This window comes from Phalacrocorax carbo, chromosome 7, assembly GCF_963921805.1.
Source record: "Phalacrocorax carbo chromosome 7, bPhaCar2.1, whole genome shotgun sequence".
In the NCBI taxonomy this organism is placed as follows: domain Eukaryota; kingdom Metazoa; phylum Chordata; class Aves; order Suliformes; family Phalacrocoracidae; genus Phalacrocorax; species Phalacrocorax carbo.
The window spans coordinates 34761382-34775623 of NC_087519.1; the positions used below are offsets into that span (position 1 = coordinate 34761382).

Genomic DNA, 14242 nt, shown 5'->3' on the forward strand with positions numbered 1-14242 from the left:
CGTGTGCCAAGGCCGAGGTTGCCTGGGTGCCCGCCTGGGCCGTGGCACCATGCCAGGCGTGGGGAGCGCTCCCTGCCTTTGTGCCTGTATCCAGGCAGCCGGGAGTATTCCTGCTCCTCCCCAGCAACTCATCCCTCAGAAATACCACTCTGCTCGCTTCAGAGGAGACAAAAGGCACCATTTCTGTAGCCAGGGGCTAAAACAACAAAAGCAATAAGAGCTGCATTTGCAGGTTGCTTTAACCAGCAACTCCAGAGTGAGCTCTCCTGCTGCTGCTGGCTCCTGCTCTTAGCACTCACCCCGCTCCTGCTTTGTTACTGCAAAAACAGATTTCCCCCCTCCATCACCCAGACCGTGCAATCAGCCCAGGAGAAAAGCCTTTTCCTTCGGGCTGGGACTGTTCACCTTCCTGAGCACAGCCACGGCAGCATCTCTGCTTCCTCCTGGGAATGGGCACGCACAGCATGACTCGCAGGAGTCCCAGGGTCTTGCTCATGCTCCCAGGTGTGACACCACCTGACAGACGTGAGGGTGCCTGCCACCGTCAGAAATGAACATCTTGGAAATTTAAAATCTTGTTTCTTGGGTGCCCACCCATAATGACCACCCCAGCTGCTGTCCATTGAGGTGTCCATCAGAGGAATCAGAGGCTCAGCATCCATAGTACCATCACTCTGACACTCACAGACAAGTCAGAACCATTTCTATTGGACTAAATAATTTATATCAAGCATGACACAAATAGATGGTAAAAGCCCCTTATTTCCCTTCATTCAGGATTGCAGTGCTGTCATACCACTGAGTGTAACTTCTCAAAATTCCCTCTTCAGTTTTCCACCAAGACCATTTTCCTATGTGTGGTTTGCTGGGACCTGCATGCGGAACAGGAGCTAGGTAGAGAGAAGCCCCTGCTCAGCTCACCGCCAGCCTTGCCAACCCCATGCACCTCTCACATCTGCCTGTTCCCAAGAGGCTGCCAGGCCTACCTGCTTACCTGGGAGCTGCTCACGTGCTGTTTGGGGCACAGAGCTTCAGCAGACCCATGTCAAGCCACGGTCTCTCTTATTAGTCTTTTTTTTTAAACAAAACAAAACAACAAACAAAACAAACAAACAAAAACCCAAACAAAACACCAAAAAACCAAACCACAAAACCCAAAACATTAAACAAACCACACCTGAAAGAAATGGCACAGTATATAAGGAAGAAACATAAACTAAAACTTGCAGACATATGAACAGTCTACAGAAAATGTAAAACTTTGCTTGCCGTTGCTGAACCCATCCAGGGAAAAATGGCACCCTCTGACCCTACAGCTGCCTGTGTAATACAGCATTTATGCTAGGTGTATCCTGCACTTAAAATATATAGATTTTATATACTCACTGTTACAAGCATATTTTCAGGGCAAGTTTCCTTTGACTTGAATTCCTCGTCTTCTGTGATCTGTTGCAGGCAGGTGAACCTCATGTATAATTTTTCTTCTCTTTGTTGTTTTAAATGATGCAGCATTTTCCCTGTGCTAGATACTGACCTTCTACCCTCTTTCTCTTAAGTAAAAATGGGAGTACGCTAAATAGAGTCACACTCAGTAATGTGGGCATGAGAGTAGAGAGAAGGCCATGAAATGTCTCTTTAAAGCCCTTTGTCTGAGGAGTCCCACTTCTGTCTTAGTTCTGGGTTCATGACTATTCCGTCCATGCCCACTGCCAGGGCTGTAACCCCATGCCCCCTTATCCCTCCCAGCCCATCCTCACACACAGTGCAGGGAACCCAGAGAGCTAACCTGCCCGCATGCTCTTCTCTTTGCTGCTTTCCTAGTTAACCAAACATTTCCTCCAGCTCTGAAGAGCACCGGCTAAGTTTTTCAGCATGCTAGGTAAGATTAAGTAATCACTCTCATAGTTGTAAAATATCACAGTATGATTTATTAAAAAGTCAAAAATTTTACAGAACTTATGAAAACATGGGGTTGTTAGTGTCCAGTGAAATGTGTCCTATTCAGTTTTCTGCAGGTTTAGGTCCCCAAATCAAAGGGTACATGAGCATCGCTTCCAGGTCAACACCAGCTGCGAGGGCACAGAGCAGGGACTGCCCTATTCCCACCTGCAGCACTTCAGACCAACTTGGCTGCATCTTTAAACCCAGAAAAGCTGGGCTTTCCTGAAACCCAAGCTAACATCCAGCACTGGCATTGCTCTCTAGTCCCACTGGGCTGCACAGCCCACCAGCAGCAGAGGGGTGAGTTTGGACTTCCCTGGGTGACGAAGCTGTGGCAGTGCAGCACGCGATGTGTTCAGCTGGCACACGTACAAGTGTTGAACACCCATAAAATTGTGCAGAACCCCCCCGCAGGAGGGCTCTGCTGCTGCCTATCACCCTCTGCCTCTCCTTGGGCTGCAAGAAGCTAGTGCCTGTCAAACTCGAGTTACAAACCAAGAAGAGGCAATGAGAAGCCACTCGCCAAACAAATTCACACTTTTTTTGTAAAGCAGAATTCAGAAAAGGAAAAAATACCTCTTTGTTGTGCTGTTTGGAAGGTAAGTATGATCAGATTTGGCTCTTGGTAATTTCGTTTTTCTGTCATGTCCTTCCCATCTCTTTCCCTTTGAGATTTACTTAATCCTACCTGAGAAAACTGCTCATCAAGATGGGAGTTATTTCAGCATCTGTTGCTGAAACATTACTTCACTTCTCCTGTCCTTTTTACCCTCCAGCATTCAGCAGTTCCCTCCAGCACTCTTACCTTCTCTTCTCTTCTGTTAATTAAAACCCAGTTAGGATTGCCTGCTGATAACTGCTCACTGGTCTACAAAGCCTGGCCTGTTGCTATTTTGTTAAGTGTCATATGAATAGGCAACAGCAGGTCTTACTGGAGCATAAACAGCTCAAACTATTCCCTGCAAGCATTTGCTTTTTGTGTGTACTGTGCTAATTTGGGGAAGAGGTCTCTTTGGAAATTTTTTCTTCAAAAATATTTTAAAAGAACAATCTTATGTTTCACATATTGCATAAAATTGATGACATTGATAGCTTTTAAATACAAATAACGGGAAGCGAGAAGGACTGCAGAGGAAAATCGGTGTAACAACTGTGACCATGCCACTACCTTGTTCCAAGATGTCCCAGCCAAGGATGATGAGCCCCCATGGCCAGGGCCATCCAGCTGCTTGGGCAGCTTTGGATAACTACACTTTCTAACCCCATCTGAAGACGTCACTGTTTTTTTTTGTTTAACAATTTAGAACAGCTCTAGGTGTCATATGGCTTATTGCTATTCATTGCACAATAATCCTCCAACCTATTCTGGATTAAAAAAATAAACCTTTCTGTAAATACAGTGTTATTTGCCCTGCTTTGCTTGCAGCCTCCTTAGCACCACTCCATGGAAGGCAAGTGGTATCTTGCTGAACCCATTACTGAAATGTCACAACTACAGAGATAAGCTGAGCATCAGCAGTCACAGCACAAGGAGGCACAATACACACAGAAGTGCTGTGCTGTCATTTGGAAATGATAAGTCCATCTGGCACATTTGTTTTCAGTCATATAAAGAATTCCTCCTCCTCCTCCTCCTCTCTGTTTGCACGGCTAGCTTGTGGTGTTTGTGAATGGAAGCCCGAAGCTCTTTGCCCTGCTCCTTTACTCCTTTTGGATGCAGCAAACAGGAGCTGGGTCCTGTCCTGGGAGGGCACAGTGCTGCCAGCCCCATCCATGGGTGCTCGCGGCTGGAGGAGGCTGCTCCGCAGGTCCCTGGAGAAACAGGTCAGCGGGCAGCGGCCACTTGCAGGATTTGCCACGGCAAGGCCGGTGTCAACGTTGGTCTCCACTGCCTGCTGATGAACTCTGCTCTCCTGGAGAGAGGCCTGCAGCTCCCTGCTCACCTGTCTGTGGAGGGCGGTGGCATCCCACCGCGACGGGGCTGCTGGACCACCATGAGGAGAGCGGACGTGCCTATGGAGGTCACCGCCAGCTTGCTCAGGAGTAAGGGCTTTGCTTCGGTCAGATTTTGTTTTACCCTTTGTAGGTCTCACCTCCCGGCTTCTCTGCCCAGGATTACCCCACTTTACAGGGAGAGGGGCTGGGACAGAGTCCTGCAGGATTTTTTCTTTGCCCGCATTGTTATGTTTACGGGAAAGCCCAACGTTTGTTTCATGGGGCTTTGAGCTGTCTTGAACCTGTTGAATAAAATTTGGAGAGAACCCCATTAACAGATCATTCTAGCTTTACTAGGTGATGCTTTCACCTAGCCTCGCTGTGCTGAAGTCACCTGCAGCGTGAGTCAGTCAGCCCCTAGAGACTCTTACAAGCCTGAGAGGTGGCAGATGAAACAATGAAGGTAACGTGACACACACGGAGAAAAACAATCCCAGCTTTCCATACAAAATGCTAGGTTGTGAGTTGACCGTAACCCCAGGGTCTCATTTCTGTGGCAGACAGCACGATGTTAGCATCAGTTCATTGCCTGACCGCAGTCTAGAAAGCAAATGAAATCTTAAGAATTATTCCAAACAAAACAGAGAATGTTGTTATGCATGGCACAGCTCTGGTCCCCCAGCTGGGCCATGGTGTTTGTTCCTCAACCACAGCACACAACAGAGTATCATGGAGCTGGAAAGGCTGAGAATGGACAATGAGGACAGCTGCAAGTACAGTAAGGGAACAACCACATATACTGGGAATCTTAAGCCTGGGGAACAATAAACAAACAAACAAACAAAACCCCACAAAATGTTTGTGAGGGAGAGAATAAAAGACTACAAAAACCACGAGCCACCTGGAGAAACAGATACGTACTGGCCATTCCCTGCCATTTGCAATGCAAGAAGCAGAGGCCATCAAAGGAAGCCAGATGGAGCCAATTTCAAAGAGAAGATGGCAGTAGACCTAGGGAAGTCCCTGCCAAGGTATTTAGTGGATACAAAAAGTTCACATGGATTCAAGGGGAGACTAGATAAACACTTGGAAAGGAGAGTCACTGCAAGTTACCACAACTGGCTTCAGAAGAACCTTGAGTTTAAAACAGGCAGATTGGGAGCATATTGGTGGGGTGTAATACATACTTGTCCTCTTACTGTTCCTCCCAAGGCAGTTGCCTGTGACCTGCTGCTGGGGACAGAGCTGGGCAGGATGAAGCCCTGGTCTGACCCTCTGCAGACAGGCTGACAGTCTCAGGATTTTCTACAGTACCCTCCAGTGCTCAGCTGAGCAGCTACCCTATGCTTGAAACAATCCCATAGGCTCACCTATCTTTTAATAAATTATAAAACTTAAATTAATGGTCATAAACCTTACTATTCTGAGAAAGAAACAAGAAAATTACACTTGAATTTAGTTTCTCCCAACTTGTGCACAGCTTTCAGAGGGCTTTCAGGACTAGTGCACACATGACAGATTTGCTGCAGGTGACCTAAACACAGCACAAGCAAATAGCTGTACCTGTTCCAAAACCTTCTTGGAGGCATCAGATCTACTGGAGCTCCTTCACATGTGCAAATCCTGACCAACTCTTTTGGAAAGAAACTTCTCCAGGAAGCTCCAGATCAAGTGGCATTCCTCTGACAGCTGGACAACACATGGACCAGCACCTACCCAAGGAGGAGATACCCGTCAGACCAGCGAGGCCAATGGGACTCAGACCTGCTAAACATGTCCCACTTGTTCCTGTGGAGCATGCCACCCCTAGGGACACTAACCCAGAGCAAGGCACCTGCCTCGCCAACCCTCCCCAAGACTAGAGACACATTTCATGTCTTTATTTGTGAAACACAGCATACGGAGATGGTTCTACTCTCCTGGTTAAGACTCCTACTTGAGTCTTAAGGCTAAACTTGTAAAATTTGAGCAACAGGGATCTTCTGTAAACACTCAGAGAAAGGACATGGAATAGAACAATAAGTAGCGAGCAACTTCAGAGAATAAGAAAAAGGAGATGTGGTTTATTTCTTTCTTTGTCAAACCATGCAGGACCAACTTCAAAGTTGGTGGCAAACCAGTTTATAAGTAATACTGAATGAGAAGTATGCAAAGGCTACGCTGATCATGGATTAGTGTTCAGAGTAGCATAAAAATAGGCCATATAGAATAATTAAGCTGATTTGTAGCAAGTGGAAGGAAAATGAAATACCACAGGATGGGCAAATTTAAATACCCAAATTTCAACAAAAAGTAATCAGAGGTGGGAAGGGCTGTTACAGCGGAAAGAAAGCACACTGAGCTAAATTACTCTCCTGCTCACACGTATACTTCCCACTATGTATCATCTCAGCACAGTCGTCTTTGTTGGTTTTTATTTATTTGTATTCACACCACCTCTGGACTGCACACTTGAACAGAAAAGGCAGTTATTTCCTATGACACATTTCTTCAGCACTTTTGCCCAACTGCAACTCACTCAAGAGCTCACAAAATCTATTGCAGATGATGTTGTATCAACACTATACTTACAATACATCTGGGTTTAGATGCTAAAAATCTGCCTTCAAAAACACAACGTAATGATTTATCAGAAAAAGAATAGGCTGCTATGATCATTTGATTCAGGCAGGAAAGGGAAGATATTAAAATAGCCTGCTCCAAAAAAGCATTAATACTTTCAATTTCAGGCAAACAGTAATGATGTTAATTTAACAACATCAAAACATTCCAAGGATCTGTGCTTCTATTTATTGACAGCATCACAGCACTGGCAGATACTGATTACTGTATTCATTAATTCAAAAGAAAACAAATAAGCAAAATCTTAATTTCCATTTTTAACCAGTCCTGCTTTCCTTGGGGCAGGCAGGGGGGGAATACCCGAAAACCCCAAATCAAACCAAAACTCAAAAAATTAAAAAAACCCCACCTCAATGAAAAAAAAACCTCACCTCCTCTAAGAGCACCACAAACACCTACCTGTAGCAGAATTGTATTTCCTTCATAATCTTGTGTTTGCCACCTGGTGCTGCTGATAGGAATACATGGGTTAGGCAGAAGAGGCACCAGCTGCCCGATTTCTTGCACCTTGAACTGCAAGGCAGATGACTCCTTTGGCTCAGCAGCCACCCCGATGGGCAGCTGCTTCAAGCAAAGCTGCACGGCAATATTTCTGGTTGCATACAGCACAAAGACACAGAAGTTACTTTTCTGCATAGTTGCTTCTTTCTGTAGGATCATCTCGTAGAGTCTCACTGCATCCTCATAGTTATCGAAGCTGCAGTAGAGGGTGACACGCAGGATTTCAGGGCCACAATGCACCCGCCTGATGCCCCACACAGGCATCTGGTCATCCAGGCCGTAGAAGTCCTGATGAGCTGGGGCATAGGGGTGGCTTTGTCCATTAGCAATCTGGGCACACTGGTAGCGCCAGGGCGGATGCTGGAAGAGCTCATAGACCTGGAAAATCCGTTCCTCTCCCAAGTCCTCATGTAAGAAAAGGAGAACAGATATTCCAGGAAAGCCACAGCTTCTCTTACCATATCTCTTGTAGTATTTCAATGGAGTAACTCGCTCAGCCACCAGGAAAAGTCGAACGTCGGGGCAGATCCACTCCAAAAGCCGATCCAGAGTTTGCTGCAGAAGCAACGAGTGTCCTGAATTGGTGAGAAGGTGCAGAGTCATCAGAGAGTCTGCTCCATCATCCATTGCAAAGGTTCCTGACCAAAAAAAACACCACAGACAAATTGGTTCCTTCCCTTTCTTTCTTCTACTATTCAAGCCTCATTAACATGAGGGGTATATACTGTAAGACTTAGAATCAGTTCAGTCTTCTCCAAGCTATGCAATAGCCCAATGAAATACACAGGTCTGCACAGTTAAAGTGCATGAGGCAGGCAAAGAGTGACAAGGCATTACATGACTGGTCCCAGGTAACTCACGTCACAGCAGAGCTCAGATGAAGGCTCATTTTCCAACTCCAAGACTTGAGCTGTGGTCACTGCATACCTGCAACCAATGTGTCCAGAAACACCTCTGTGTCCTACTGCTCCTGTCCTTCACAGGACAGGGCAGCAGAAATGAAAAGCACTGAAGCACAAAAGCAGTAATTCTCCAAGAGGAGATGACTCTGAGCACACTTGCCTGTCAGCGGTGGAGGTGTGTGCTACCACCAGCACGCATCTCAGTGCGATCATCACCTTTTGCAAAGACAGTGTGGCACGTGTGTTTGAAAACCTCAGCTATTTTCTTGTAGTCAGCAGGCTGGGCTTTAGCTTGCTGTAAAAAGCTTGTGATCTTTGTGAGTCACACCCTACTGGGGCATACAGATAAGCTATTCTTTTAAAACGCGGAAGGAAAACAGACTAACAAAAGAAAAAACCCCATGTGAACACAGCAGATAACAATAAGGGCAGATATGAATCAGCCTCAGGAAAGAGGAGCTTTGGGAAAAAACCTCGATTCTTAGTTACACGCTTCACAACACAGGTAGCTCACCACCTAACTGGAAACCAGGTCCTGGGTTATTATACATAGCCTATAAAAGCTGGGTACCAGGCTTCCCCCTTTCTGTGCCCTGTTTCCCCTCTTTTCCACCTCTCTTTTCTTCTTTTTCTTTTTTTTTTTTTTTTTAAATGCTGAGATACCCATGTAATCAGCACCCTTAAGAAAACCTGAAATTTTCTCCCTTGCTTCTTGGGTTTACATATTGGCACTTAATTTAGCTTAATGTGTAAACTACAATAGGAATGCTGAAAATGCACCTCTCTTCAGGCCTCTTCTAGTGTCTCAACAATAAATCACACTGTCCCTACATCTCCTTATTTTGCCAACCTAGGATCAATATATACAAGTTAAGCCAACCCCCAGTTTTCTATACAGAACTGTCCCCACAGCCAGTATTTAAATCAAAACGGGGGCCTATGACGATGTATCCAGCTACATCTAATGAAGAACAACACACCTCTCTACTGACATATCAATTTCCTTCTCAAACAGCTAAACACACAAAGCAGTTGTTCACTGTGCAGAAATCCCAGCATTAAGAAGAGTCTGTTATTTAAAACTCTGAACTAATTTTTTTTAAAATACAACCCTAGTGTCATGTTCAACTGAACAAAATATCCAAGGTCTAAAGGTACAAGCAGCAGTGCCTTGGTTTCTTTTATGTAGAAGATCACTCTCACTGGTAGAAATACACATTGATGCTTTAAAACCGCACTGACACCAACCTACAATAAAAACTAAAAGGGTGACTAGAAAATGAGGGAAAAATTAATTTGCACTGATAGAGACAAACCCACCCACAACACTTCCAAGCGTGTAACAACATCTCTTGGGAGGGAAACAAAAAAAATCCAGGTTTCGGACAATTGCAGGAAGAGAGTGAAGACAAGAGTGCAAGTGCTCAAAACATTCAAACACTCTAGATGAGCTCTGAACAACACAATTTTACTAAACTACGTAAAAGGAAATGATGCATCAACCCTTTGCTACAGGGCAGGGGCAAGCAATCATCAGCCTTCCTCCCTGTGAGGAAAGGGGGAATTTTTCCTGTACAAGAAAACACTCTGGAACTAAAGAAAGGTCACTGGGGCTCAGTTTGTAGCTGGAGGCACGAGCTGCATTTTGGGGTCCCTGCTCTAGTACGAGGCAATGGTGGTGGGCACAGCAGAGATGCCCAGTAGGGCCACGGCGGCAGAGTGCCGAAGCGAGGCACCACCCCTGCGGTACCGCCCCGGGGGCGGGCAGATGAGCAGAGACCAGTAAGAGTCAAAGGGGGTAAATATGAGTGAACATAACCATGGCGGTGGGGGGAGCAATCCGCACCCTACGTGCACAGTGGTGGGACTGCAGGATGGCATACAGCCCTGCGATGCTACCAGGGGCTGAGCAGGCAGTTGGGTGAAAGTGGCAAAAATACCTGAAACAATGGTATTAAGGAAGGAATAGGGAAGGAAACAAAATACTGTATAGCAACACAAATCCACAGCACATCTGTATCTTGATTATTGTGTGCTGTTCCAGCTGCTCTTTAATAAAATGGATGCAGAGATTTAGGGAGAAAGCAGGAGGAGGAAGCCAAGAGTAACGAAAGAAGCCACTTTAGTGAGGGGAGCAAGCAGACAAGGACGGTCAGGCTGGAGAAGGAACTGTGGCAGAATATGCTCTAGATCTATGAGGTTATGAATGGCATCAGGAGGGTAAAAACACAGTCATATGCTAAAGTACCCTCCAAAAAAGCAGCAGGGGGATAAACTGCAGCTAGCAACACCCATTTCCAAACAAGTGAGGAAGGACTTCTCCACACAGTGTGTCATTAAGCCAGCCACACGGCAACACAATAGCAGGAAATTTTATGGATTCAGAAGGTGACGGAGTACATGGATTTACAGGACTGCTAGGGGCTGGGTGATGAGTTCAGGGATGCAGATCACGTGCATTTTCTCAGCTGTGGAGCTACCTGAATCAGCCACCCCCTTGCCTGCCAGCACTCACTCTGCCATGCCTCCCCTCCCACGAGCAGGCTCCCCCCACATGCACGCTCGCCCTGTGCACTACATTTGCTCTCTCCCTGCTTGATCACCCCCTTGGGCTCCTCCTACACTGCAGCCCGGCTACCTGCTCTCCGTTCCCCCTTCTCCCATGGAGCAGAGGACCCAGCCACTCCTCCACCAGTAAGCCGTTTATTTTCACAAAGAGGGAGCGAGCGCAGGTTGGTGCTGCTTTCCTTGCACAGTCCCATCGATCACGACAGGCTTGCGCAGCTCTTGGCCCCCATCCCCACTCAAATCACATCAGCCAGGCTGTTTAAAATCCCATGGGGCTAGCAGCTTTGTAGTGATGAAGATAAAATACCAGTAACATGAACTGTCTCAAAGCAGCTGTACAGAGTAAGGGCTGGTGAGCTGGGCAGAGCAGGGGTTAGGAAATGATGCAGACACCACATCTCTCTCCAGCTCCCACTGTAGGCAGGGGAAGCCAAACTGGTTTCCAGATGGACAGGTGCCTCCCACAGAGACTGAACGTGACCAGCATATCTCCTGCACAGAGCTGGGACCTGACATAGCTGCCATCCATTTCAAGTGTCACCAGGTTTTACAACAGCCAAGAAACCGAGCCTAGGCACAAAAAGGGCCAAATCCTGAACCCTATCACCATGCTGTGGTTCCTCCACGAGCAGCGCACTTGCTGGGGTGCGATGGGGAAGCAGTCTCACCTGCGAGCTCTATCTGATGGAGCTGCCTGAAGAACAGTTTTAGGCCTGGTTCTCAGACCCATGAGCTCTCTGGCAGCTCCAGGTCAGGGGTACCCACCACTCCTACACCTTGAGAAGCATGAGATGAACTGAACACCAGCCTTGCCTGAAACCCTCCTTTGGAGGGCAGCCTCACCATCCCGGCTAAGCACCTTCTAGTAGAAGTAGAAGAAGGTGCTCTAGTAGAAGGTGCTCTCTGTTCCTCTTCCACTTTCCTTTGACATCTAAATGTCCACAGGGAAGGGCTCAAACCCAGGGTCCCCAGCCTCGGACAAGGGTATTTTCATGCCCTCACTTTGTCTCCAGTCTATTGCCCCCATAAACTTGGGGTAAAGGCAGGATGCCATGACCATCCGTTCCCTCACTGCTGCAGCCTGGTGAGTTTACACCTCCTCATCCACTGCTTTTCTCAGAGCCACCAAGTTCTTGGGTTGGAAAAAAGTGACTGTCATCAGAACATCTTTTGCTGGATCTTGTAGTAAAAGGGAAGTGCTGGTTTCACTTCAATCCCTGAATGTAATGAGTCCTTGTCTTCCTCTCTGCTTCCCCTTCCCCCAGCTTTCCAGTCTGGCTGCCAAACGGAAAAGCACATTATTCATAGTGACCTACTGAACACGCCAAGAAAGATTTCCTTAAGAGATTAGAAAAATAGCAGTTCAATCTTATGTGAAATGCCACTCTGCTGGGGGGGTGGGGTGGGAATATATATATATTCTGATATGGTACTCAAAAAAAAAAAAATAAAATCAGAGCACGATCCCCACATGATAGTGACTGGCCACACAGCAGAAGGTACGGCAGGCTGCTGGGGTAGTCCAGCTTTGTGTAAGAGCATCACAAATATTCGTATTTCTATCTACCACCAATATATACACTAGAGTAAGCCCTGCATAAAATAAAGTCCAAACAAAGAGCGAACAAACACTGTGTGAAGCCTTAGAGAATATACCTGCTATACGTTTAAAACCTTATGGTGGAAAGGCACAGCAAAATAATTAAAAATTCCTTTCATAATGAATTCTGAAGATATGCCTAGTCCTCCGTGGCGATGAGAGCCCTTTGCTCTAGCTGACACCAACAGACTGATGATGCATCACAAGATTTTAATAGGTTCATAGTAACATCTGTAAGGAAGTTACTTTATAAGGACTTATGCTTTGTATACTAGCATATAATTAACTTCAGAGGGACTGGGTGTGAATTACCTAAGCACCTTGGGAGCAGGCCTCATTAAATCCATGCAATGTCTTGGGCTTACTAACTTTTAAGAGACTTTTTTTTTGTTTTATGCCAATCTCAAACTCTTCCTATAACAAGGACAAAAATGCTAAACTAACCTGTTAGGCGACTATTTTCTACAGCATAGGCAGTACTGAGACAAAAATAAGGATTAAGGTCTTTCTTGAACAAAAACTTTTCAAAGAGTTTGTCTCTTGCTCCAAACCTTATGACTCCATCATCACTTCGGAGGAAAATAAAACCCCAATGACCAAAAGAGGAAAAAAAAGAAATCATCTAACCTGTTGCATTTATTTAAGTAGACTTCTCTCCTGAATGTTAGCTGGTTAAAGGAAGAAACAAAAACCAAAGAATAGGAATCCAGCAAGGGTCTGCCAGCAGGCACAGAAAATACAGACAGATCCACCACACACAGCAAACCAGAATCCAAGCACATACACACACAAAACAAAACAGAGAAAAAGAAAAATACAGTTAGAAAGAGGAGGAAGGGGAAACTCGCTGCAGGCTGCAGCCTGTCTTACCTTGCAGAGCTACTAGGAGGGCTGACCCTCAGCTGCTGCTGGGAGTCGCAGCTCCGACCTGGCAGCAGCATCGGCGCAGCAGGCTGCAACTCCTCCCATTGACGGGGCACAGCGACTTGAGACGCCTGCCGTGAGAAACACCGTGCTAGGAGATGCACAGGCAAGACAGGGTTTTCAAGACTCTCGGGAGATAAAATACAAACTGAGAGAGGTTCCTCCTGACGTCTCTGCCGCAGTGGCTGGGGAAACAGGCATCCTTGCAGCAGCACAGTGCACTGTCAGAAGGACAACTAGGATCAAACCACATTTTCCCTGTACACTTAGTGACTGTATTTATTAAAGCAAAGCAAGTAAGTTATCCTCAAGCAACGCAGACTTTGGTGCAAGTCAAGGCTGGGAGAGCAGCACTGAGACACAGAGATGAGGCAGATCGCTAGCAATGGACCAAACCATGACCCTGCTAAAGCCCATGTTAAAGCTGCCACCGACTTTGAGGTAATCAAGCTTTTACTATTGGTACCTGAATGATCTCTCAGGAAAAGGAGAGCCTAGATTGAAGACTGAGTTTCAAAATACATACTGACTTCAGCAGGATCTTGGAAACCTCATATTAAACTGGAATTATTGCAGTGATACAAACCAGGCTGATATCACAGCTGTCAAACTCCGGCAAGCTCCCATTCTGCTTAAGCAAAGGGAAAGTCAATGGGCAGAGAGGATGCTGCTGCTGTCTGTAACTGTCAGACAAGAGCCAGTCTGCTGATAGGACTGACTGTGTATCAACGCTGCCCTCCCTCCCGCCCCTCTTCTGTGCTCTATGGGGTGCATGAGATCCAGCAGCAAGACAAGGTTCAGGGAGAGGAACAAAGAATTTCTGTGTACCTGAAGCCAGAGTCAGCTTTCCCACCCCAGTGCCCTAGGACGCCCGAGACACATGTGGTTATGTAGACACCTTTGACCTATGCTGGCCTCCCTCCAGTTAGAGGGCTGACAGCCACTACAGCCACACACAAGGGAAATCTCCAACGCATGAACAGCAGAAGGTCATTCAGATGGACTGCCTTCTTGAGCTGCACTTCTTGAGCAGTCTGAACACAGGGAAACGTGTAAAGCCTTCCAAACAAGCGCATGTAACCAAATATGCTCAAGTTTCCTTGCAGAAACTCCAACCCGGTTCAGGCCTCGGCAGTCAGGCTCCTGTACTGACTGCTGCCGGTGGCATGCCTCGGCTCGCAGCAATGCGCGCACACCACGTGCCCCAAAAAGCTGTGAAATACGCTTTGTCCTTTATAGCTTCTTACTA

General features: G+C 46.5%; 1 protein-coding gene across 3 annotated transcripts; it reads right to left on the bottom strand.

Moving 5' to 3' along the window:
• Positions 1-1897: 1897 nt before the first annotated feature.
• On the bottom strand, positions 1898-13052 carry FAM124B (family with sequence similarity 124 member B). Of its 3 annotated transcripts, none has more exons than XM_064457377.1 (3): positions 12940-13052; positions 6898-7637; positions 1898-4178 (listed from the first exon to the last, which is right to left on the bottom strand). In XM_064457377.1, the coding sequence occupies exons 2-3, from the start codon at positions 7624-7626 to the stop codon at positions 3546-3548; spliced, it is 1362 nt and encodes a 453-aa protein (XP_064313447.1). In that variant the 5' UTR covers positions 7627-7637; positions 12940-13052; the 3' UTR covers positions 1898-3545. The 3 variants fall into 3 exon arrangements, with proteins under 3 accessions (XP_064313447.1, XP_064313446.1, XP_009503083.2); XM_064457376.1 differs by lacking the exon at positions 12940-13052 and adding an exon at positions 8062-8484; XM_009504788.2 differs by lacking the exon at positions 12940-13052 and adding an exon at positions 7860-8484.
• Positions 13053-14242: the final 1190 nt, after the last annotated feature.